Consider the following 23,552-nt stretch of genomic DNA (forward strand, 5'->3'; position numbering starts at 1 on the left):
TCATGTGTACTCATCATTCAGCTCCCACACATAGTGGGAACATGTGGTGTTTGGTTTTCTGTTCCTGCATTATTGTGCTGAGGATAATGACTTCCAGCTCCATCCATGTCCTTGCAAAGGACAAGATCTTGTTCCTTTTTATGGATGCATAGTATTCCATGGTATATATGTACCACATTTTCTTTATCCAGTCTATCATTGATAGGCATTTGGGTTGATCCCATGTCTTTGCTATTGTGAATAGTGCTGCAATGAACATACACATGCATGTATCTTTATAATAGAATGATTTATGTTCCTTTGGGTATATACCCAGTAATGGGATTGCTGGATCAAATGGTATTTATGCTTCTAGATCTTTGAGGAATCGCTACACAGTCTTCCACAATGGTTGAACTAATTTACACCCCTACCAACAGTGTAAAGTGTTCCTTTTTCTCCATCTGTTGTTTCTGAACTTGTTAATAATTGCTATTCTGACTGGTATGAGAAGATATTTCATTGTGGTTTTGATATGCATTTCTCTAATGATCAGTGATGTTGAGGTTTTTTTCACATGTTTGTTGGCTGCATGAATGTCTTCTTTTGAGAAGTGTCTGTTCATGTTCTTTGCCCACTTTTTAATGGGCTTGTTTGGTTTTTTCCTATAAATTTGTTTAAGTTCCTTGTAGACTCTGGATATTAGACTTTTGTCAGATGGATAGACTACAAAATTTTTCTCCCATTCTGTAGGTTGTCTGTTCACTCTGATGATAGTTTCTTTTGCTGTGCAGAAACTCTTTAATTTAATTAGATCCCATTTGTCAATTTTTGCTTTTGTTGAAATTGCTTTAGGCACTTTTGTCATGAAATTTTTGCCTGTGCCTATGTCCTGAATGGTATTACCTAGATTTTCTTCTAGGGTTTTTATAGTTTTATACTTTTATGAATTAAGTCTTTAATTAATCTTGAGTTAATTTTTGTATAAGATGTAAGGAAAGGGTCCAGTTTCAATTTTCTGCATATGGCTAGCCAGTTCTCCCAGTATCATTTATTACATAGGGAATCTTTTCCCCATTGCTTGTTTTTGTCAGGTTTGTTGAAGATCAGATGGTTGTAGGTGTGTGGTGTTATTTCTGAGTTCTCTATTTTGTTCCACTGGTCTATGCATCTGCTTTTGTACCAGTACCGTGTTGTTTTGGTTACTGTAGTTTTCTGCTATATATGGAGTCAAGTAGCATGATGCCTCCAGCTTTATTCTTTTGCTTAGTATTGTCTTGGCTATAAAGGCTCTTTTTTGGTTCCATATTGATATGGTTTGGCTGGGTCCCCACCCAAATCTCACCTTGAATTGTAGTTCCCATAATCCCCACATGTTGTGGGAGAGACCCAGTGGGAGGTAATTGAATCATGGGGGCGGTTATCCCATGCAGTTCTCATGATAGTGAGTGAGTTCTCATTAGATCTGATGGTTTGATAAGGGCTTTTCCCTTTTTGCTTGGCACTTCTCCTTCCTGCCACCATGTGAAGAAAGATATGTTTGCTTTCCCTTCCACCATGATTGTAAGTTTCCTGAGGCCTCCTCAGCCATGCTGAACTGTGAGTCAATTAAACCTCTTTCTTTTATGAATTACCCAGTCTCAGGCAGTTCTTTATAGCAATATGAGAACAGACTAATACACATATGAATTTTAACATAGTTTTTTCAAAATCTGTGATGAATGTCAATGGAAGTTTAATAGGAATACCATTGAATCTATAAATTACTTTGAGCAGTATGGCCATAATACTGAGTCTTTCTATCCATGAGCATGGAATGTTTTCCTATTTGTTTGTGTCCACTGTGATTTCCTTGAGCCGTGGTTTGTCATTGTCCTTGAAGAGGTCTTCCACTTCCCTTTTTAGCTGTATTCCTACGTATTTTATTCTCTTTGTAGCAATTGTGAATGGGAGTTCATTCAAAATTTGGCTCTCTACTTGCCTGTTGTTTGTGTTTAGGAATGCTAGCAGTTTTTGCACATTGATTTTGTATCCTGAGACTTTGCTGAAGTCACTTATCAGCTTAAGAAGCTTTTGGACTGAGACAATGGGGTTTTCCAGATATAGGATCATGCCATCTGCAAGCAAAGATAATTTGATTTCCTCTCTTCCTATTTGAATACCCTTTATTTATTTCTCTTTCCTAATTGCCCTAGCCAGATCTTCCAATACTATGCTGAATAGGAGTGGTGAAAGAGGGCATCCTTGTCTTGTGCTGGTTTTCAAGGGGAATACGTCCAGGTTTTGCCCATTCAGCGTGGTAGTGGCTGTGGGTTTGTCGTATATATGGCTCTTATTATTTTGAGGTATGTTCCTTCAAGACCTACTTTATTGAGCATTTTTAACATGAAGGGATGTTGAATTTTATCGAAGGCCTTTTCTGAATCCATTGAGATAATCATGTGGGTTTTGTCTTTAGTTCTGTTTATGTGATGAATTACATTTATCAATTTGCATATGTTGAACCAGTCTTGCATCCCAGGGATGAAGCCTACTTGATCATGGTGGATAAGCTTTTTGAAGTGTTGCTGGACTCGGTTTGCCAGTATCTTATTCAGGATTTTTGCATTGATGCTCATCAGGGATATCAGCCTGAAGTTTTCCTTTTTGTTGTATCTCTGCCAGGTTTTGGTATCAGGATGATGCTGGCCTTAAATGAGTTAGGGAGGAGTACCTCCTTTCCCATTGTTTGGAATAGCTTCAGAAGAATTGGTACCAACTCCTCTTTGTACCTCTGATAGAATTCAGCTGTAAATCTGTCTGGTTCTGGACTTTGGTTGGTGGGCTATTTATTACTGTTTCAATTTTGAATTTAATATTTTTAAATCTTGGGTTAAATGGTTGAATGTGTGGAGAGTTAGATATCAATGAATGCATATTCTTAAAGGTATAAACTTTAACCCTGCTGGATATAGGATAAAATTTACATTAAAACACTATAATCAGTCAATTTAAGTAAAATAAATTCAAGGAAGTGGTCTGAATTTCTCAGTGTGCATTTAGATATTTATGGGAGTTATATAAAATAAATTATAAATGTGACTAAGGGCTTTTTATTAAGGAAAATGAAATATTGCTATGGACATGATTCTGTGTGTTTCTTTACTACACACTATGAACTAAGAATTTTGGAGACAAATCATAAATATATAAATTGGTTTATTGATCACTGATTGGGAATATAAATAGGCACAAACATTTGGGGAAGCATTTTGGCATGTCTACCTAAAATTTAAACATGTAAGCACTAGTCGCCCCTTACCTGCAGTTTCACTTTGAGCAGTTTCAGAAAATAGGTGAGCACAGTATAGTAAGATATTTTGAGAGAGAGACCACATTCATATAACTTTTATTATAGTGTATTGTTATGATTGTCCTAATTTATTCTTAGTTATTGTTGTTAATATTTTACTGTGCCTAATTTATAAATTACACTTTATCATAGATATGTATGTATAGGAAAAAACATAGTATATATAGAACTCAGTATTATCCTTGGTTTCAGACATTCAGTGGGGATCTTAGAAAGTATCCCCTGTGGAAAAGGAGGGACTACTATACTTTTAACAAGGCACTTCCCAGAATAAACACACAGACATATACACGCACACACTTTCAGAAATGCACTTAAATATTCAATCATGGAGTAAAAATTATGAAATATATAGACAATGAACATTGTGTAGTTTTTATTAAGAAAGATCAGAATTATATATACTGACATGAAAGGATGTTCATAATATATGTTAAGTAAAAACTAAGTTCATTATATATGTTAAGTAAAAAAAGTCACAAATTAAGAGAGTGTTAATTTATTTGAGAGTTTGTGTATTTTTTTTCCTGTTTTGTGCTGAAAAGCTGAAGTTGGCATCAACTAAGACATACTGTTATCTATGTATCAAGCTAAATAATTTTAAGATCTTTAAGACTATTAATTGGGAGATGCTGTATAAATAGAATCAGTGCCAGATTTTTTGTTTCAATTCTATCAGCCAAGTATACTATGCTTTCTTTGCTTGTGTTAGAAAAGAGAGAGAGAGAGAAAAAAAAAAACAGAAGCAAAAAGTAAAGTTGTACACTAGTGTGTAGAGTGTGGTTCCCTTTTGGTAAAATGTATCAGTGTGTGTATTTATATAGCATAGTCAAAAGCCTGGAGTGATATACAATTATCTGTTACTGGTCTAGTCTACAAGGGAATTAGATTTTAAAGGACTTTCACTTTCATTGCTTTTAAAAATTCTGAACAAATTTAATTTGGTACAAGAAGTATATATTTTAAATATTATTGAACCTAATTAAAATAAACTAGAGATCAAAAAATAAATAAATCACAGGAAGTTCACAGTCTGACTTTATCAGGATTGTTGCTATTTTCTTTCTTTTTTTTTTTTTGAGACAGAGTCTTGCTATGTCACCCAGGCTGAGTGCAGTGGCACAATCTCAGCTCACTGCAAACTCCGCTTCCTGGGTTCACGCCATTCTGCTGCCTCAGCCTCCCCAGCAGCTGGGACTACAGGCGCCCGCCGCCACGCCCAGCTAATTTTTATTTATTTTTATTTATTTTTATTTTTAGTAGAGACGGGGTTTCACCGTGTTAGCCAGAATGGTCTTGATCTTCTGACCTCGTGATCCGCCCGCCTCAGCCTCCCAAAGTGCTGGGATTACAGGTGTGAGCCACCACACCCGGCCGATTGTTGCTATTTTCTTAACACGTCATCAAACATTATCACTGATCCTTGGAAAGAATGACTTTTTATAATTTGAAAATCTTTTTTATTCTTCAACTCCTGCTGGCTTAAAGAGCACTAAATCCACATATCCTAGGAAGCATTGCTGTCCAATATATCCTATGTGTACATTGACTTATGAACCAATAAATATTTCATACACAGTTGAGATTTTAAATGAGCTTATGATAATTGGATCAAAGGAATACTAGTCCAGCTTGACAGTACTGCAGAAAACCAATCACAGAAATCTATGATGAAATTTTAATTATAAAGGATATTGAATATCCTAGAGTGACAACTCTGTTATAATAGATGTAACACTGAATTGGAAAGAGAGAAAGTGAGATTTTTACCCATTTCTGTTTGAAATCAACTTTCTATTTCTAGTAAATTACCAAACCATTCTGTTTTAATTTTTATATCTTAAAGTTATCAGTCACTAGAATGATTTAATGGGTTTATAAAAGAATTGACCAATAGATGTATAATAGATATAGAAAAGTCAGCCTGGGTGTGGTGGCTCACACCTGTAATAATATTATAGTATATTATTATAATTGTTCTATTTTATTATTAGTTATTGTTGTTAATCTTTTACTGTACCTAATTTATAAATTAAGCTTTATCATGGGTATGTATGTATGGGAAAAAATGTAGTATATATAGAATTCAATATTATCCTTGGTTTTGGACGTTCAGCAGGGGTGTGAAGGTGGGTGAGCTGAGCCCACTTTGGGAGGCCAAAGTGGACAGATTGCTTGACCCCAGGAGTTCAGGACCAGCCTGGGCAACATGGTGAAATGCTGTCTTTACAAAAAATACAAAAATTATCTGGGCATGGTAGTGCATGACTGTAGTCCCAGCTACCCAGGAGGCTGAGGTGGGAGCATCACTGAGCCCGGTGGTTGAGGCTGCTATAAGTTGTGATTATGCTACTGCACTCCAATGGGACAACCGAGTGAGACCCTGTCTCAAAAAAAAAGTCACAAATTAAGATAAAGTGTTGATTGATCTGAGAATTTGTGTATTTTTTTCTATTTTGTGCTGAAAAGTTGAAGTTGGCATCAATCAAGGCATATTGTTATATATGGATCAAACTAAAAAATTTTAAGATCTTTAAGACCATTAATTCAGAGATGCTGTATAAATAGAATCAGTACCAGATTTTTTGTTTCAATTCTATCAGCCAAGTATAATGTGCTTTTTTTTGCTTGTGATAGAAAAAAGAGAGAAAAAACACAGAAGCAAAATTGAAGAATTTGTAAATCATTTCTAAATAATTTCAATAAAATGGGCTCTGAAAGGGAAAATTTTTAGGTAACATTATCTCATCAAAATGCCTTAAAGTATATTTTAATGTTCAATAAGAACAGTGTATATTAACATGGCTAATTTAGAGGATTTATATTTTACCCACATTATAATGTATTATGCCTGTAACTGCTAAAGGAATTTTGTAGCAAAATCTATCAAGGAATACACGAGTAGGATTTATATCAGAAAAATCAAAGCCATTTGTAAAGCCCCATTACTTAGGCAGAATATCGTAGGTAGGAGGAAGATGGTACTGAAAGAAGTTCGGATATGAAGTACAAATCTATTTTGCATCACGATTTTGTTAAGTACCGGCTGTTTATTATTAAAAACATGTACAGAAGATTTAGTTGAAGTTTCTAAAAGAGAAAGAAACTTGTAGTTGTGGGAATAATAGTATTCATTATGAAATACTTAGACATTAATAGCTTGAGACTGATAATACAGTTCTTAAGTTAGAGGTTGCATGTGTAGTGGTCAGATGTTATTTCAGAATCTCAAGAAACAGAGCCATAGTAAAAAGAAGCTTCCTGGAGCTTCTGATAAACTCCGTCACCTTTCTGGGGCCCAGTTTCTTCATCAATACCAACCTCATTAGGGTCCTGTGAGGAGTACATGAGGTTAGATATGTACTGAAATAATATGCCAATTCTTTTTTTTTTTTTTTTTTTTGAGACGGAGTCTCGCTCTGCCGCCCGGGCTGGAGTGCAGTGGCGTGATCTCGGCTCACTGCAAGCTCCCCCTCCCGGGTTCACGCCATTCTCCTGCCTCAGCCTCCTGAGTAGCTGGGACTACAGGCGCCCGCCACCGCGCCCGGCTAATTTTTTTTTTTTTTTTTTTTTGTATTTTTAGTAGAGACGGGGTTTCACCGTGGTCTCGATCTCCTGACCTTGTGATAATATGCCAATTCTTAAGTGCCAAGACATTAGGATGCACCGGGGTGGGGGGTGGGGTGACCAAAAAGTCAACAATTACTTGATACTCTAGATACATGTATGGATAATTTTGAGAAGTAATCCTTCTTACACAGAGGTGTAGGTTTGTTTGTTCCAAGCAGCAAACATAATGGGTATAGGAAAGAGAAACTGTAGCCTTCACATAGACTAAGCTTAGGAAAACAGTTGGAAAACAGTTCAAATTCAAGGTACTTCAACAATATCTAATGTGTTTTTGAAATATATTTTTAAAACCCCTATCCAAATCAATGAGTGCTTTGGCTAAAACCTACTTGGGAATGAGGATGTTCTTTAGTGCCAAATACTCATCATCTTATTTTAGTCTGTGGCTAAAATCCCAAGAGTTACAGAGGAGAAATAGGGCCAAACAAGGTTTTCTATTAAAATAAGAGGTCCCAAGTGATGAATGGAAACTTGGAACAGGTTTAATGGCAACTATAAGCCAGAAATTAGCTGAAATACACACTAATGAATTTGGGGCATATCTTGAGTTTCAGGTAGAAAATTGGTACTAAGTTTAGTGAATTAGAAACATAGCTTAACCTAGGCAGTTGCAATTCTTGTTCCAAAAATGCTCAACTTGCTACTAGACTGGCACGGACACTTGCTACCTCCTTGTTTTGAGTCATTAATAAAATGTCGAATGGGGTATCTAGAGTATCAAGTAATTGTTGACTTTTTGGTCACCCAACCTCCTTGCATCCTAATGCCTTGGCACTTAAGAGTTGGCATATTATTTCAGTACATATCTAACCTCATGTACTCCTCTCAGGACCCTAATGAGGTTGGTATTGATGAAGAAACTGGGTCCCAAAATGGTGATGGAATTTATCAGAAGCTCCAGGAAGCCTCTTTTTACCATGGCTCTGTTTCTTGAGGTTCAAGAACAAGATTTACTAGACTCTGTTTCTTGAGAGACCAAGAGTGGATCCCTGTAGCCCCCATTAGAATTCTTCTTCTAGGTTGAAGTATTCCATTAATAAACACTTTTTGGCATGTTATTTAAACAATTACAAAATCACCTAACTACACTGTCTTGCAGCTGCCTTTCTTTCTTTATCTTCTCCATAAGAGTATATTGGGAGACTTTGTTTAATGTCTCCACGAATTCTAGATCGACTGTTCCTGCAGCATTCCTTTTTTTAAATTTTGTTTTGATAAGCATTTATTTTGGCAATGATTCTAGTAAATGAAAATCTAAAATGTCCATATGAAAAACAATCTCAAGTCTATGTGGTTAGTTCGAAGTTACCAGTTTTTAATTAAGCCAAAGTAGTCCTTAGTATGAATGCCTTCATTTCTAAGTGCTCATAAACAATCACTTTAGTACTATTAGAGTTTCAAAGGAATTTATATCAAGCTTAATGGCACTTTTTAAAAGATAGGAAATTGGGTTCTCTAGTCACATCTGTAAGTTCTTTCAGTGCCTTGGAAGATCATTTATCTGGCCACAGATACTTGACTTACTTATATCTTTTTTTTTTTTTTTTTCCTGAGATGGAGTCTCACTCTGTTGCCCAGGCTGGAGTGCAGTGGCATGATCTTGGCTCACTGCAAGCTCTGCCTCTTGGATTCACGCCATTCTCAGCCTCCTGAGTAGCTGGGACTACAGGCACCCACCACCACACCCAGCTAATTTTTTGGTATTTTTTGGTAGAGACGGGGTTTCATTGTATTAGCCAGGATGGTCTCAATCTCCTGACCTCGGCCTCGGCCTCCCAAAGGGATTACAGGCGTGAGCCACCACGCCCGGCCGCTTATATCATGTTTATGCTTCCTATCTCCTTATTGATCTTGAGGTTCAAGTTTTACTTAACCATTTTCTTCAATGACAAAGAATTTTATAATTTAAAAAAACCTCAACCTTTAATATTCTATGATTCTTGTTAGGCCATCTCAATTGGGAATACTGATAAAGAAGTAAGACTCCCCCCAATACTGGCTAGTTTGATTTTATCTGTTAATGTTACACAATCTGCCCCAAACCTGTCTCTCCCTTTTTGTTGTTACTTATCCAAAGATGGCTTGAATCTCTTATGGCTTGAATCTCTTTGTCTATTCTAAGCAATTTTCAGACACCTCAGTCAACTATCAATAATATATTAGTTTTTTAGAACTAAAAACGTAGAGGATCTCCCCCTAAAAGCCAGTTGTTAATGCCAAATATTTGACTGATGTATTTCTTCTGGAGGAAGGGAGATGTGAAAAATTTAGCCATCAAGTTATGTGAAAACTTTTTCATTTTCCCATCCACTGGATGTTTTATCTGTAAATATCGCTATACTCATATTGGAAAGTATTTTCCTTCTGGGGATGCATGAAGATTAGGAATCCTATTTGTTTTTAACAAGATGGAATTTTAAAAACTACTTTGGACAACTCTAAACATTAGAGATGACCATTTGTCTCTCTTTTATTATGTTACTTGTGCTCAGTTTGTAGAGCAACATAAATACATACATTAAAAAATGAAAACTAGATCCTTCCCAATTTGACAGATACTCTTATAATGATCAGCCCCAAACCTGATCAAACTAATGAACATGTTTTTTGTCCTGTGGCCAAAAGACTCCAGATCATTTGGTTTCCAAAAGTAAAATGATCTGTAATGGTGTTAATAATAAAGAATAATTTATGTGAATTAGGAGAGTTTACTGAGTGCCAGCATTTTTCCTGTAGGTTTAATTCTGTTGTGTTATAACTGGTTTTGCTCCTGTGCCCTGTGATCTCATGATAGATGTATTTAACAAACATAATTAAAAGAGACAACTGAGGAATACGATTTCAAAGTTCTTGTCTAGCATGGGGATAAATGAACACAATGTCCTATCTAATCATGTCACTTTTCTTGTTAGTTATTAGAAGGAACACTTTTATTTTATAATTTATAATTTTAATGTAAAGTAGAAAAAGTATTACTTTTTGACAGAGCTTTTCTTAGGGTCCAGACACTTTATCAGTGGGATTCAGTTCTCCAGGTTTGAAATACTTTGTTTCATATCTTCATTTGACAATTTTAAAGGAAGAAATCCATAGTGAAATCATTTCAGATTCTCAACCTCCTCTCCATAAGATATGCTCTATCCCTATATAGGAAATTTTTCTGTAGCAGCTTTTCTTGAGTTTACTAAAAATAAGATCTGAAGAAAATGAAGCAATTAACATTTATTGAGAGTCTATAAGGGTTTCTACATTGCAAAGGAGACAGAAATGTAAGACATGGCTCCTGCTTTTAGGTTGCTTATAATTAAAGAGATAATATTAAATTATTTGGATGAATTTAAAAATGACACATGCCATCTTACAGAGATATGCTGTAGACTGTGAAAATGAAAAAAATCTTGTGTTTAGAGTAGACACTGTTTCATGGATTAGGTAGGTTTTCATCGGGATCTTGAAATGTATGTAAGATTTTAAAAGCAGGAGAGAAAATAAGAAGCTGTTTGTATTAGAATTACACAGATAAATTTGTAAATTTAGTTATTTTCAAAGAACATTAATTGAGCACCTCTGTGCCAAGCTCCCTACTGGGTGCTGTAGATTACAGCATGTTTAGGAACTAACTTCATACTCTGTTGCATACATACAAAGTATTTCTATGTTTTCTAAAAAGGTAAATCTCTTGTGAGGAAACAAATCTCTTGAAGGAGTTCTCATAACAGAAGTCCCATTTACTTAGTGATATAAAAAGGGGCTGTTTTTTGGTTTTGTTCTCAAAATGTACGATATAATTCTAGAAGTAATTGGGAAAGTTTAACTTTGTTGAATACGCATCTTCCCCATCATGGTCATCATGGTTGATTTCCTATATGGCATAGTTAAATGTGCTTATCTGTGTTTGATATCCAAAGGGCCATGCTACATACAGACTGCCAACTAAGGTTTTATCTGATGGTAATGAATTGTTGCATTTCATGACAACAGCAACAACAATAATGTACTTAACTACTGTGCAAATTGCTTTACATACATTTTCTCATGTAATCATAAAAATAACCCTATGAGTTTTGCTTACTATTGTTTTCCTTAATTAAATTGAGTGAAGTGAAGCTTAGGTTAAGTAACATGTCCATAGCCACACAGTTAGTCACTGGCAGGAGTGTGACTGACTCCAAAGTCTATGTTCTTAATTACTGTGTTCTACTTTTTAATAGGGAGTTCTTGAAGGTCTAAGGAGAGGAATGCATAATGGTGTGGTCAAGGCATTAGCGTTAATATTTGTAGAAAGGGTAATTAACCACAGTCTGAGCAATCACATTCTAACAACTAGTAAGGTTGGCAGGAGCCTCAGTATAATGGTGTGAGGAACGAAATCATTATAGTGCCAAATAGAGTATACCATCTCTTTAGCACAATGTCTTTCAAAAGAAGGCTGATTGTGTTGGCTTTATGTTTGCCTCCTCGATAATTAAGGCAGTAAATTCTAGTTGGAGCTAAATACCCATAGGGCCTAAAACAGCAAAATGGACAACCTGGCAGGTGTCCTTGCTGGAAGATGACAAGAGTGCTGAAAGGAGAGTCCTGGTTTTTCTCCTGAGACATGACATTTGGGGGCTTCCATTAAAAAATCACCAAGCCTCTGCCACTGTAATCTCTTCCTTAAGTGCCTATGATCTTTCCACAGTCACAGGTCTATGCCTGGTCAATACCCAGTGGCCAGGTCTCTGAGCTATGGGCAGAGATGGCAGCGACTCGGAGGGCTGGGAGGAGATGAGGGGAGGAAAGATCACTTTTCCTGACAACTTACAACTTGATTCCACTTATAAGCCATTTATTTTCAGAAGTAAGTAATGGGTGAGGACATAGGCCAGGTCCACAATTTGTGCACTTGAGAGATTAAGGCCTCTGAGATCAAATTACCACAGCAAACTGAGACAGAATTATTGTAGGGATGTTTGGGGAGGAGGCAGAAAGAAGAGGAAGAAGCCAGAGACCCAAGAAAGGAGACAGGAATAGATTTTGATGAAAATTGCTTCCTACTCTGTACCCTTGAGGAAACAAAGAGGACAAATAAGAAGCAACAGTGATAGGAGGAAGCTGGGCGTTTCTCTGGAATAAAACTGGCTAGGTAGTGGAGCATTGACAGTGAGTGTGCTTGGTCGGTGGAACGAAGGGATGTGCTAGTTCAGGCCTTTGAACTCCTGGTGTCAGGATCACAACCTTGGCTCCTTTAATCGTCCCCTCTAGGAGGGAAGCATGCCAAATGTCAGGTCTCACACTGACTGTTCCAGTCCATAGCTAGAAAATGACCCATAGAGGAAGATCTATGGATGAGAGAAATACTGGGAGATGAAGAGAAAGAACGTTTTAGTGAATGCTTTTTTTTACACATGAGGCAATAGATTTCAAATTTCTGTGGAAGAAACGTGAGAACCTGGGAAGAGTGAATATGCAGAACCAAGCAGCAGAGGCAATGACACAGCATGGAAAGATTTCCTCTGATCCTTCTGCCTTCTCTTTTACTGAAGTGAATTTGTTGTCTCTGTGTTGCCTCTATAGCAGTACAAAAGGAATCTTAAGGACACAGAAGAACAGAAGTCTAAGGAGTCTTATATTTAAGGAAGATAAGTTGCAGTCATTGAAATTGCTGGTTATTGTAAGATAAATCCCAGATTCCCACATTTTGCTTAATGACAGCAGATTTTTTTGTTTGTTTTTTGTTTTTTTAACTGCAAAGCATTAATGGAATCCAAATTCCAGCCTGGCTTAGGAGATCAACAGTAACTCTCTTGATTTAATGGTTTTGCAGACTCTTGAAGGCATTGTCATCCATTAAAGAAAAAATTTTAAATCACTCTTGAAAGAAAATGTCTTGGATGATAAATAAGATTTGAAGCAAGATTAGAAAAAGCTTGAGAGAAGAATCTCTTTAAAAATTTTACCAGATTTTCCCCACTATCGCCAAAATGGGTCAAATAACAGATTTGCCTACAGCTTCATGGAGACTATTTTTTAAAATATTGGTTATTTGCCAAGGCACACACTGAAAGTAAGGGCCACTTGGCCGACAGCAGAATTGAGTCTTGGATCCCAGGATGCTGGTTTTAGGCTTGCTCCCGGAAAGAGGGCAGCATTTGCCATCCCCCTCCTTTTGCCCTAGGAGTTGAGCACTTTCTGCAGTACTTAAGAGTGTCCAGGGAAGATATGGGAGTCAGGTGAATAGTTCCCATCGCCAGTAACCCCAGAGCGCCTCCCCCTGCGTTGTTTCCTTTTAATGTTAGATCCGCCACCTGGGTGCCCACACTTAGCTAAGGCCCCTTAGTTTATTTTCCTGAATTGCGCTTGGAAATCTTTTCCTGGGGAGCTGATAGCCAGACTTCTAGGGGCTTGACCGCTTTTCCCAGACTAATCTCCTTAAAGACCCGTTAAGCAGGGGAGAGACGGTGGAGACTGGATGAACTGGACAGTGGGGGTAGGGAGAAAGGGAGTGGCCGTGTTCCTGCGGTCCGCTGAGATCCGGCAGGTCCAGGGTGAAGGAGATGGGATTGGAGAGGCTGGACAGTCCGGGTTCGCTGTCCGCCACTTGGGCGCGGAATCAGAGCAGGACTTGCTGAGCCCTCCTCCCCTTCCCTCTCCCCCTCCGTCTCCCCTTCTGCTTCCTTTTCCCTCCCCCTGGAGCGGTAGCGGCAGCAGCAGCAGGAAGCCGAGCCGGGTTGAGCGACTCGGAGGCGAGCGGAGGAGCTGGAATATGGGGAATCAGCGAGGGCGGTGGGGCCAGGAGCCCTTGGGAGGGCCTACGGAGGGAGCGGCCCCAGGCGTTTGCTAGCGCGTGAGCGGTGGGGGAGCGGGCTCAGGGTGGCACGAGCGGAGGCGGGGCCCGGGCGTGGAGCACGGCTGGGGAAGCTGCCGCCTCCGGCCCTGCCCGGCTGCCTCCGCCGCGGCCAGTGGCTATGGAGCAGGCGGGCACCAGACCTGCGGCGACAGAGCATTCACGGCTCCGGCGGCCCATGCCCTGGCTGCTGCTACTGCCTCTCCGGCTGCTGTTGCTGCTGCTGCTTCCGGGCCCAGCGGCCTCCCAGCTGCGATACTCCGTGCCAGAGGAGCAGACACCCGGCGCGCTCGTGGGCAACGTGGCTCGCGCGCTGGGGCTCGAGCTGCGGCGCTTGGGGCCGGGTTGCTTGCGCATCAACCATCTGGGTGCGCCCAGTCCGCGATACCTGGAACTGGACCTGACTAGTGGAGCGCTCTTCGTCAACGAGCGCATTGATCGGGAGGCGCTCTGTGAGCAGCGGCCTCGCTGCCTGCTCAGCTTGGAAGTGCTGGCGCACAACCCCGTGGCGGTGAGCGCCGTTGAGGTGGAAATATTGGACATCAACGACAACTCACCGCGTTTCCCGCGGCCCAATTACCAGCTTCAGGTAAGCGAATCGGTGGCTCCTGGAGCGCGCTTTCACATAGAGAGTGCTCAGGACCCAGACGTGGGCGCCAACTCAGTACAGACCTACGAGCTCAGCCCCAGCGAGCACTTCGAGCTGGACCTTAAGCCCCTGCAGGAGAACAGTAAAGTGCTTGAGCTGGTGCTGCGCAAGGGCCTAGACCGGGAACAGGCAGCCTTGCACCACCTGGTTCTCACAGCCGTGGATGGGGGCATCCCAGCCCGCTCGGGTACGGCACAGATCTCTGTGCGTGTCCTGGACACTAACGACAACTCTCCTGCCTTTGACCAGTCCACTTATCGCGTCCAGCTACGGGAGGACTCGCCCCCAGGCACACTGGTGGTGAAGCTGAATGCCTCAGACCCGGATGAGGGCTCCAATGGTGAGCTCAGGTACTCCTTGAGCAGCTACACTTCGGACCGGGAGAGGCAGCTCTTCAGCATAGATGCCAGTACTGGGGAAGTGCGAGTAATTGGGGGGCTGGATTATGAGGAAGCCTCCTCCTACCAGATCTATGTGCAGGCGACTGACCGGGGTCCAGTGCCCATGGCAGGTCACTGCAAGGTGCTGGTGGACATCGTGGACGTGAATGACAATGCCCCAGAGGTGGTGCTCACGGACCTGTATAGCCCAGTGCCTGAGAATGCTACACCCAACACCATTGTAGCCGTTCTCAGTGTCAATGACCAAGACTCAGGCCCCAACCGGAAAGTGAGCCTGGGTCTGGAGGCCACACTCCCTTTCCGACTGAATGGCTTTGGAAACTCCTATACACTGGTGGTGAGTGGCCCACTGGACCGAGAGCGGGTGGCTGTCTACAACATCACGGTGACAGCCACTGATGGGGGAATACCACAGCTCACATCCCAGCGGACACTGAAGGTTGAGATCTCTGACATCAATGACAATCCACCAAGCTTCCTGGAGGACTCCTATTCCATCTACATACAGGAGAACAATTTGCCAGGTGTGTTGCTCTGTACTGTGCAAGCCGCAGACCCAGATGAAAAGGAGAATGCAGAGGTGACCTACTCCCTTCTGGAGAGGGAGATTCAAGGGCTGCCAGTCACCTCCTATGTCTCCATTAACAGTGCCAGTGGCAGCCTTTATGCTGTCAACTCCTTTGACTATGAGAAGTTTCGGGAGTTCTTTGTGACTGTGGAGGCTCAGGACAAGGGGAGTCCACCACTGAGCAGCACTGTGACTGCCAACGTGTATGTGGTGGACATGAATGACCATGCCCCTCACATTCTGTACCCTACCTCAACGAACTCGTCAGCAGCCTTTGAGATGGTGCCTCGAACTGCCCCTGCTGGCTACCTGGTCACCAAAGTCATAGCCATGGACTCAGACTCTGGGCAAAATGCTTGGCTTTTTTACCATCTAGCCCAGACTTCTGACCTGGACCTCTTTAAAGTAGAACTGCACACAGGAGAAATTAGGACTACCAGGAAGATGGGAGATGAGAGTGGTAGCACTTTCAACCTGACCGTGGTGGTCCGAGATAATGGAGAGCCATCACTATCAGCCTCTGTGGCCATTACAGTAGCTGTGGTGGATAGGGTTTCCAAAATCCTCCCTGACACTCAGAGACATGTTAAGAGCCCTCGGACATATTCTGAAATTACCCTTTATCTAATAATAGCATTAAGCACAGTGTCTTTTATATTTCTTTTGACAATCATCATTTTGAGCATCATCAAGTGCTACCGCTACACTGCGTATGGCACTGCATGCTGTGGAGGCTTCTGTGGAGTAAGGGAGAGGTGCCCTGCAGAACTTTACAAACAGGCCAACAACAATATTGATGCCAGGATACCACATGGCCTCAAAGTGCAGCCTCACTTCATTGAAGTTCGAGGGAATGGCTCCCTCACCAAGACCTACTGCTACAAGGCCTGTCTGACAGCAGGCTCAGGGAGTGACACTTTCATGTTTTACAATACAGGGGCCCAAACAGGACCAGGGCCTTCGGGAGCCCAAGCAGCAGTGACTGACAGCAGGAACCTCACAGGCCAAAGTGGTCAGAGTGCTGGGAACCTGATTATTCTCAAAAACGAAGCTATTTCTCAAAATGAGGTGAGATAGTGGTAAGGGAGTCTTCTACAAACTCATGCATTTGTCGCATATCCCCCAATAACCTGTGGTTGGCTTTATTGAGTCATTAACAGTGGCAAGAGTTATCTGGTAAACTGAGTATATATAGTATCCACACTTTGACCATCATCTACTATTTCCTCTCTAAAAAAACAGCACTAAAGAATTGTTTTATTTTCCATTTTCAGAGGCATGAAGACTTGTCCATAAAATTGTTTGAGAAGTGAGGATTAGTCTTAACATTTAATGCTAAGGACAGATTTGTAGAGAAACAGAACAGGCCTTGGAATAGGGATTATGTTTTAGGGAGTAACATTATGAGACCCAAGGAGAAATGGCCTCTGCTGTATCATCTACAGGGAAATTTTTCTTTTGAAATCCTATAGGAGTGATGTTTCTTAAAAAGCTCTGAGGCCTCTAGGGGCTGTCATAGTCACCACTGTATGCTGTCTCTGTTTATACTCTGGACTATCTACAGTGGAAATTAATATTTCTGGTACTTTCACTGAACCTATGTGATAAGATCCTCTGGAAATGCATGTCACAGGTGATAAAGCTGTAATATTTAGACATCATACTGAAGCTAAAGTTTGCTTTGGCTGTATGATGTGGCAACTCTTCTGTAGGGAGCTGTCAGAGGGAGTGGATGATGGTAAGGCAGAGAGATTAAGTACCAATTTGTCTGGTTGGGCCAGGGAGGTATTAGAATGAGTGGATTAGGGGTGTGGGGGGATGGTGAAGACCAAGACAAGCTGGGATTAGGAGGAAGAGAAGGGAAAAAGAATTCTCCCTATAGCCACCTTTCTTGGCATACTCTGAATTCATTGTAAGAGGATTTCCCTGAATTTAGCTTAAATGCAGCCTGTAATCTTCTGATTTTCTGTTGACAGTTTCTATGGTTTTGATGAGATGTAAAGTAGCCTTTTCAAGTCCTTCATGTCTTTAAGTTAAATGACAGTACTTCCAAAGCATACATTCATTTTCTGGATCTAAAATTTGATTTGCTATAGCTTCAAAAGGCTGGCTTGGAAAGTGGATGGCTTACCCTACAGTAAAGTGTACAGTCAGGTGTTAGTATATGCACTAGTTTTGAGTTTTAGGTAGATATAAGGCCAGCTTGTTTATTATTATGAAGAATGTACATAAATTATTAGAAAGTACATGATTATGTGTGTGTTTGTGTGGTGTGTTTGTCTCCGCATGTATGCTTGAAATAACAGAGATATGCTTTGTGATACTTAAAACTTGGATTTCAAAAGCCAAAATTTTGTCCCATTAATAGTGATGAATTGTTACCTTTCCAAATATCTACTTTGTAGAAAGGGCTTTTAGAGCTAGAACAATATTTGTCTCTCCCCTATTTTTTGCAATATATTTTCATTGACATATTGCTGTATTTTTAGTAATGTCCATATTGTTGCATTTGAAGTTCATGGTAATCTTGAGGAATTTAATGCACAGGCACAAAAGTTCCCATTCCTGATTAAGAGTAGATTTTTCTCATTGACATTTCTGATAGATTTATTCATTTATCAGAAGTGCCTGGTGTTAGTCAATGCTGAGTAACCACAGGAGGCAGATTGCAGATTAAGAAAAACGGGGGAAAAAATCAAAGAGTTTCCAGAATTTTTTAGATCGTAGCATTAAAAGGGTTTAGCTTTAAATAAGGTTGCTGTAGACATTTGCTTAACAAATTCCCGTGAAGCCCTTTGGGATTGGGGTGGGCTGCAGGTGGTAAAGAGGTGTGAACAAGTCAGGCCAGGCTCAGCTTTGCCACCAGCTGTGAGCTGGAAGCTCAGAGGAAAGACACTGTTACCCTCCCTCTCCTGACTTAAAGCTTGGGGCAATTTGATATATAAACTATTTCTGTCTTACACTGACCTGTATGTTAATATGTACTTTCGTACACAAACATTTAATCTAGGGTGAAAATTATTTCAGAAATTGCTTGCTGGCCGGGCGCGGTGGCTCAAGCCTGTAATCCCAGCACTTTGGGAGGCCGAGATGGGCGGATCACGAGGTCAGGAGATCGAGACCATCCTGGCTAACACGGTGAAACCCCGTCTCTACTAAGAAATACAAAAAAATAGCCGGGCGAGGTGGCTACTCGGGAGGCTGAGGCCGGAGAATGGCGTGAACCCGGGAGGCGGAGCTTGCAGTGAGCTGAGATCCGGCCACTGCACTCCAGCCTGGGCTACAGAGCGAGACTCCGTCTCAAAAAAAAAAAAAAAAAAAAAAAGAAATTGCTTGCTTTGGGGAGATTTTGCCAGGAAAATGCATGATTTTTAATAAAGGCAAATTTCTGCCAGGCACTTTTGGAAATCCAGTGAAGAGCCCCAAGATCTACAGCTCCAGAAATGTTTGCAATTATAGGGAGAGAGTGAGTCACACTGTTATAGTGTGGCAAGATGGGAGCAAAAGTCACTCAGTTCTGAAAGTCGTCATTGCTGGATCAACCTGTTAAATTCCCATGTTGGGCTTTCTTTTTTTCCTACCTGGTTACTACAGATGGCAGGAGAGTCCTGGGGTACAATTAGTACCATGTGCCTACATTAAAAGTAGATGGGAATTAGAGAGGAAGAGTAAGGGAATTTGTACTCACTAACCACCCTGCTATATAGATATATGTATATCATACATATATACACACATATATCTCGTATTATTGAATCTTGAATATTCAAGATTATTCAATATATTGAATATTATAATATTGAATATATATATGATTTCATTACCTGCAAGTGATGCATTAAATATTTGTTAAAATCTAGCATATGAGGAAATAAGCTCAGGGAGGTTAGGTAATATACACAGTCACATTGCTAGTGTTATTTTAAGTTGTATCCATCTGACTCCAAAAACTTTTTTTGAATGCTATGAGTAGACAGAAGTTCCAGTGTTTATATTCCCTTTGATATGGGATATTCAGGCATTTAAGCTATCACTAATTCACCTAGTCATATGTATTAACTGCTTTTGGAGAAAGAGTAATTTCTTACATAGAAGCAGGTAACAAATGGGCATATCAGTGAGTTACTACTGTTTTTTTTTTTTTTGAGACAAAGTTTTGGCCTGTCACCCAGGCTGGAGTATAGTGGCGTGAATATGGCTCACTGCAGCCTTGACCTCCTGGTCTCAAGCATTCCTCACACCTCAGCCTCCTGAGTAGCTTGGACCATAGATGTGCGCCACCGTGTCTGACTAGTTTTTAGTGGTTTTTTTTTTTGTTTTTTGGAAGAGATGGGGTCTCACTATGTTGTACATGCCGTTAATATATTTGTATTTATTTATTTGCTTCACTATTGGCAAAGCCTGTTAAGATCTTTTGTTTCTATTATTTCACTGATTTTTCTCTTGTTGCTTATTAAACATCAGCATTTAACCCCAGACTCTAATCTGCTGGTAGATTTTACCCCCAGTGAGCTCATTTCATGAATCACTTATGCAGTGAGGATTCTGAAGTAACTATTTGGCAGTAGGGCAGAATTTCTCTTTGGAAATTTCTGAAATTGATACTGAATTTGGTTGGCACTCCCTTCAGAGTCTCCATAAAAAGAAACCAAAAATTTTTTTTTTTTTTTGAAATGGAGTCTCTCACTCTGTTGCCAGGCTGGAGTACAGTGGCGTAATCCTGGCTCACTGCAACCTCCGCCTCCTGGGTTAAAGCGATTCTCCTGCCTCAGCCTCCTGAGTAGCTGAGATTACAGGCACGCGCCACTATGCCCTGCTAATTTTTGTATTTTTAGTAGAGATGGGGTTTCACCATGTTGGCCAGGATGGTCTCAATCTCTTGACCTTGTGATCTACCTGCCTTGGCCTCCCAAAGTGCTGGGACTACAGGTGTGAGCCACCATGCCCGGCAAAGGAAACCAAATCTTAAGGTAGATTCTGTGCTTTTGTGGTCGTGGTGTTGTGATTGCTAATGAGTCACTTTGAGTGCTCTAGTAGATTTGTCCAATAGCGTATCAGTGGGCCCAGTTGGCACAACATGTACAAATTACAAAAGAGTAGCAGAGATGAGTTAAGTTTGCGTTCACTTTCACTTATTTTAAAGCAATGTGTAGTCACCAAACCTTCAGTTATTTCTGCCACTATGTGTGCGTATTCACCCTAATTCCAGATATAGTGACCTGAAAGAGTTAATTTTTCTTTCAGTTTATTTCCCCCAGCACTGACTTTTCTAACTGATGACTCTATCCTGGAACAGAGTTTACACTCAGTGTAAAGTGACGTGGTAGTGAATTTATAAAAATTGTACAATGGTCAGAATAGACAAAGAAATCATATCTATGAACTTCCACTCCAGTTTTTCATCCTCTGGTAGTCACTTCATAATGACTGGGGCTGTTTTAGTTTGCAAACTTCATATCGGTCATAGGACTGTTCTTCTGAGAAAAAGTTTATTTTCTTTGGTCTGAAGATACAATAATTTATTTCAATTACCTCCTTCCTCAGTTTTTCTACAGACTGCTGAGCCAGATGGAATTATGGCTGAGCTCTTCTCTGTCTCTTTATCTGGTACACATTCTGACTGAAGAAGAAATCTATTCATTGTAGCTTGAATGTCATTGGCCTACTGTTTCCTTCTGACCCAGGAGTGAGCCATCACATGGGCATCTGGTCTAACTCAGAACACTCTGCAGGGACACAGCCTGGCATATTATACGTGGCCTATTGGCATGCTGTCTACTTGACAGAATAGCAAAGTCAGTTCTAGATACTTACCTTGGTTGCCTACCAATTTTTGCTCTCAATGAGAGGTCAGAATAATGTCAATTTGCAAATGTTTGAGGAACGATTCCTGTCACCAAACCCAGAGGTTTAGCTGAATATGATGGCGTTTTACAGGTTTCTTTAAATGTGGTTTTTACAGAACTTCACCTGGATCAATGTTTTGTGCATATGACAATATGACTATAAATTTAGCTTATTCATATAATATTTGGAGCAGTATAATCTATAACCATGACTTCAAAAATTAAAGGTCAAAAGGATTCTTTTGTTTTAAATCTGCTAACCTGAAAATTATACAAGGGTTTTTCTTTCAAGAATTTTAACTTGACAAATGCAAAGGAATATCCAGCACTGCAAAGGTAAAGAGAAATCTTAGTTCCTTGTCTTATAAGCACCACCAGTTCCTTTCTGGCCTTCCAGTGTCAGAACTCTGGGCTCCGAGGAGATACAACTGTGAGTGAGAGAGTAGCTGCTGTGCTGGCAGGCTATGCATCCAGAACTAAACAGACCTAGCACTTTCTGTTGTACTGGAACCCATTAGGTATGTTCTAAAGTTATGTTTATTTTACTTTCCTGCTCCTGTAAATTAGGATTTTAAATGGCTACATTCAGAGGAAAGTATTCCACCCAGAATTCTCAAATGTATTACCTTTTTGTTTTATTTTATTTTAGTTTCTTGAGATGGAGTTTTGCTCTTGTTGCCCAGGCTGGAGTGCAATGGCATGATCTTGGCTCACTGCAACCTCTGCCTCCAGGGTTCAAGCGATTCTCCTGCCTCAACCTCCCAAGTAGCTGAGATTACAGGCATGCGCCATCATGCCTGGCTAATTTTGTATTTTTGGGTTTCACCATGTTGGTCAGGCTGGTCTCGAACTCCTGACCTCAAGTGATCTCTCCGCCTTGGCTTCCCAAAGTGCTGGGATAACAGGTGTGAGCCATTGTACCCAGCCCTCATTTTTATATACTAGAAGACCAATATGCAACATAATGATTATTTTGAATGTTATATTCCCTTTTGCCTTAATGAGCAACAGTCTATGTATCCCTTTTCTGGTGCTTTGTAACAAATTACCACAAGTAATTGTTTTAAAACACCATCTATTTGTTATGTCACAGTCCTGTACCATGTGGCTGAGTTGTCTGCTCAGGTATTGTCAAGGCCGAAATGAACACAGCTGGGCTGTGTTCTCTTTTGCAGGCTCTTAGTAAGAATCCGCTATTGAGCTCATTCAGATTGCAGAATCCAGTTGCTTGGGGACTGAGATCTCTGTTTTCCTACTTACTATTGGCCTGGGATCACTCTCAGTTCCTAGAGAACTGAGGACTCAGGACTCCTGTCCCGTGGTCTGCCCCATCTTTAGGGCTGGCACTGGAGAATCTTCCCTCACATGGATCCCTCTTATGCTTCAGATCTCTCTGATTTCTGTCTCTGACCTCTAGACCCAGATTTAAAGAGCTCATGTGATTATGTCAGTCCCATCCAGATGATCTGCCTTTCTTAAAGCCAACTGTGCTACATAACATAATGTAATCATGGGAATAAGATCCATCACAATCACAGTCTTGGAGATTATTCAGGGTGTGCACACCAGAATATAGGGATCTTGGGGCCATCTTGGAATTCTGCCTATCAGTTTATATCAATGTTCACAAAATAGCACTATGAAAAATCTGCAGTGGATATATTCTTAGTAGAGTTCTGTTAGGAAGGAAAAGGAGATATTATATGCAGTCTTATGTCCCAGAGGGCAATTTATTGATGTCTTCCGCATGGATTTCCGTGGTACGAAGATAGCATATTATTTCATGGAGTAGTTGTGTGAGTTTATTAATAAAATAGGGTATTTTAAACTTATTTTACTTTAAATCTTAGAAGAAGTGATTCATCCTTCCGTAGCTCAAATATCCTATGTTATAAATCACAAATAATATCATTACAAGATAAATTAAATCTTTTTTTATAATTTTAATAGGAACTGAAGTATATTCTTATTCTTCAGTAATACTACATCACCCATGTGGACTACCTAATTGAATTTTTCTACATATGGAGTTTTGTGACCATTATTCTACCAAAAGACTAACCTTTGAAGCAATAGGACATATTGGAATTCTTTACCAATAGAAAGTAAGCATAGTCCTGGGAGGTACCATCTAAGTATTAAAGAACTAAACAATCACAGTTATTTCAACTATGATTGAAATTGTGATAGTAATATATGTCTTACTGTGTCAGATATATCAGTAGTCAACCTTTCAACTTGAATTTTTCCAAGTTTAATCAAGTTCTGGATGAAACTCATGTACATTTTTTTTACTTTTAG

The 23,552-nt window shown here is 40.2% G+C and overlaps 1 protein-coding gene across 26 annotated transcripts in view; it reads left to right on the forward strand.

The window, feature by feature from the left end:
* The window catches only part of LOC102136630 (protocadherin alpha-C2), a 199,956-nt gene that overhangs the window by 141,616 nt on the left and 34,788 nt on the right, over positions 1-23,552 (forward strand). For 2 of the 26 annotated variants that reach the window (XM_005558015.4, XM_073994436.1), the window contains exon 1: positions 13,647-16,473. The exons of the other annotated variants lie outside the window; for them this stretch is intronic. In XM_005558015.4, coding sequence (XP_005558072.3) covers positions 13,909-16,473 — 2,565 coding nt within the window. In that variant the 5' untranslated portion in view covers positions 13,647-13,908. Of the gene's footprint in view, positions 1-13,646; positions 16,474-23,552 lie in introns of those variants that run through there. 26 annotated transcript variants of the gene reach the window in all.

Source organism: Macaca fascicularis, chromosome 6 (assembly GCF_037993035.2).
Source record: "Macaca fascicularis isolate 582-1 chromosome 6, T2T-MFA8v1.1".
NCBI classification, from domain to species: domain Eukaryota; kingdom Metazoa; phylum Chordata; class Mammalia; order Primates; family Cercopithecidae; genus Macaca; species Macaca fascicularis.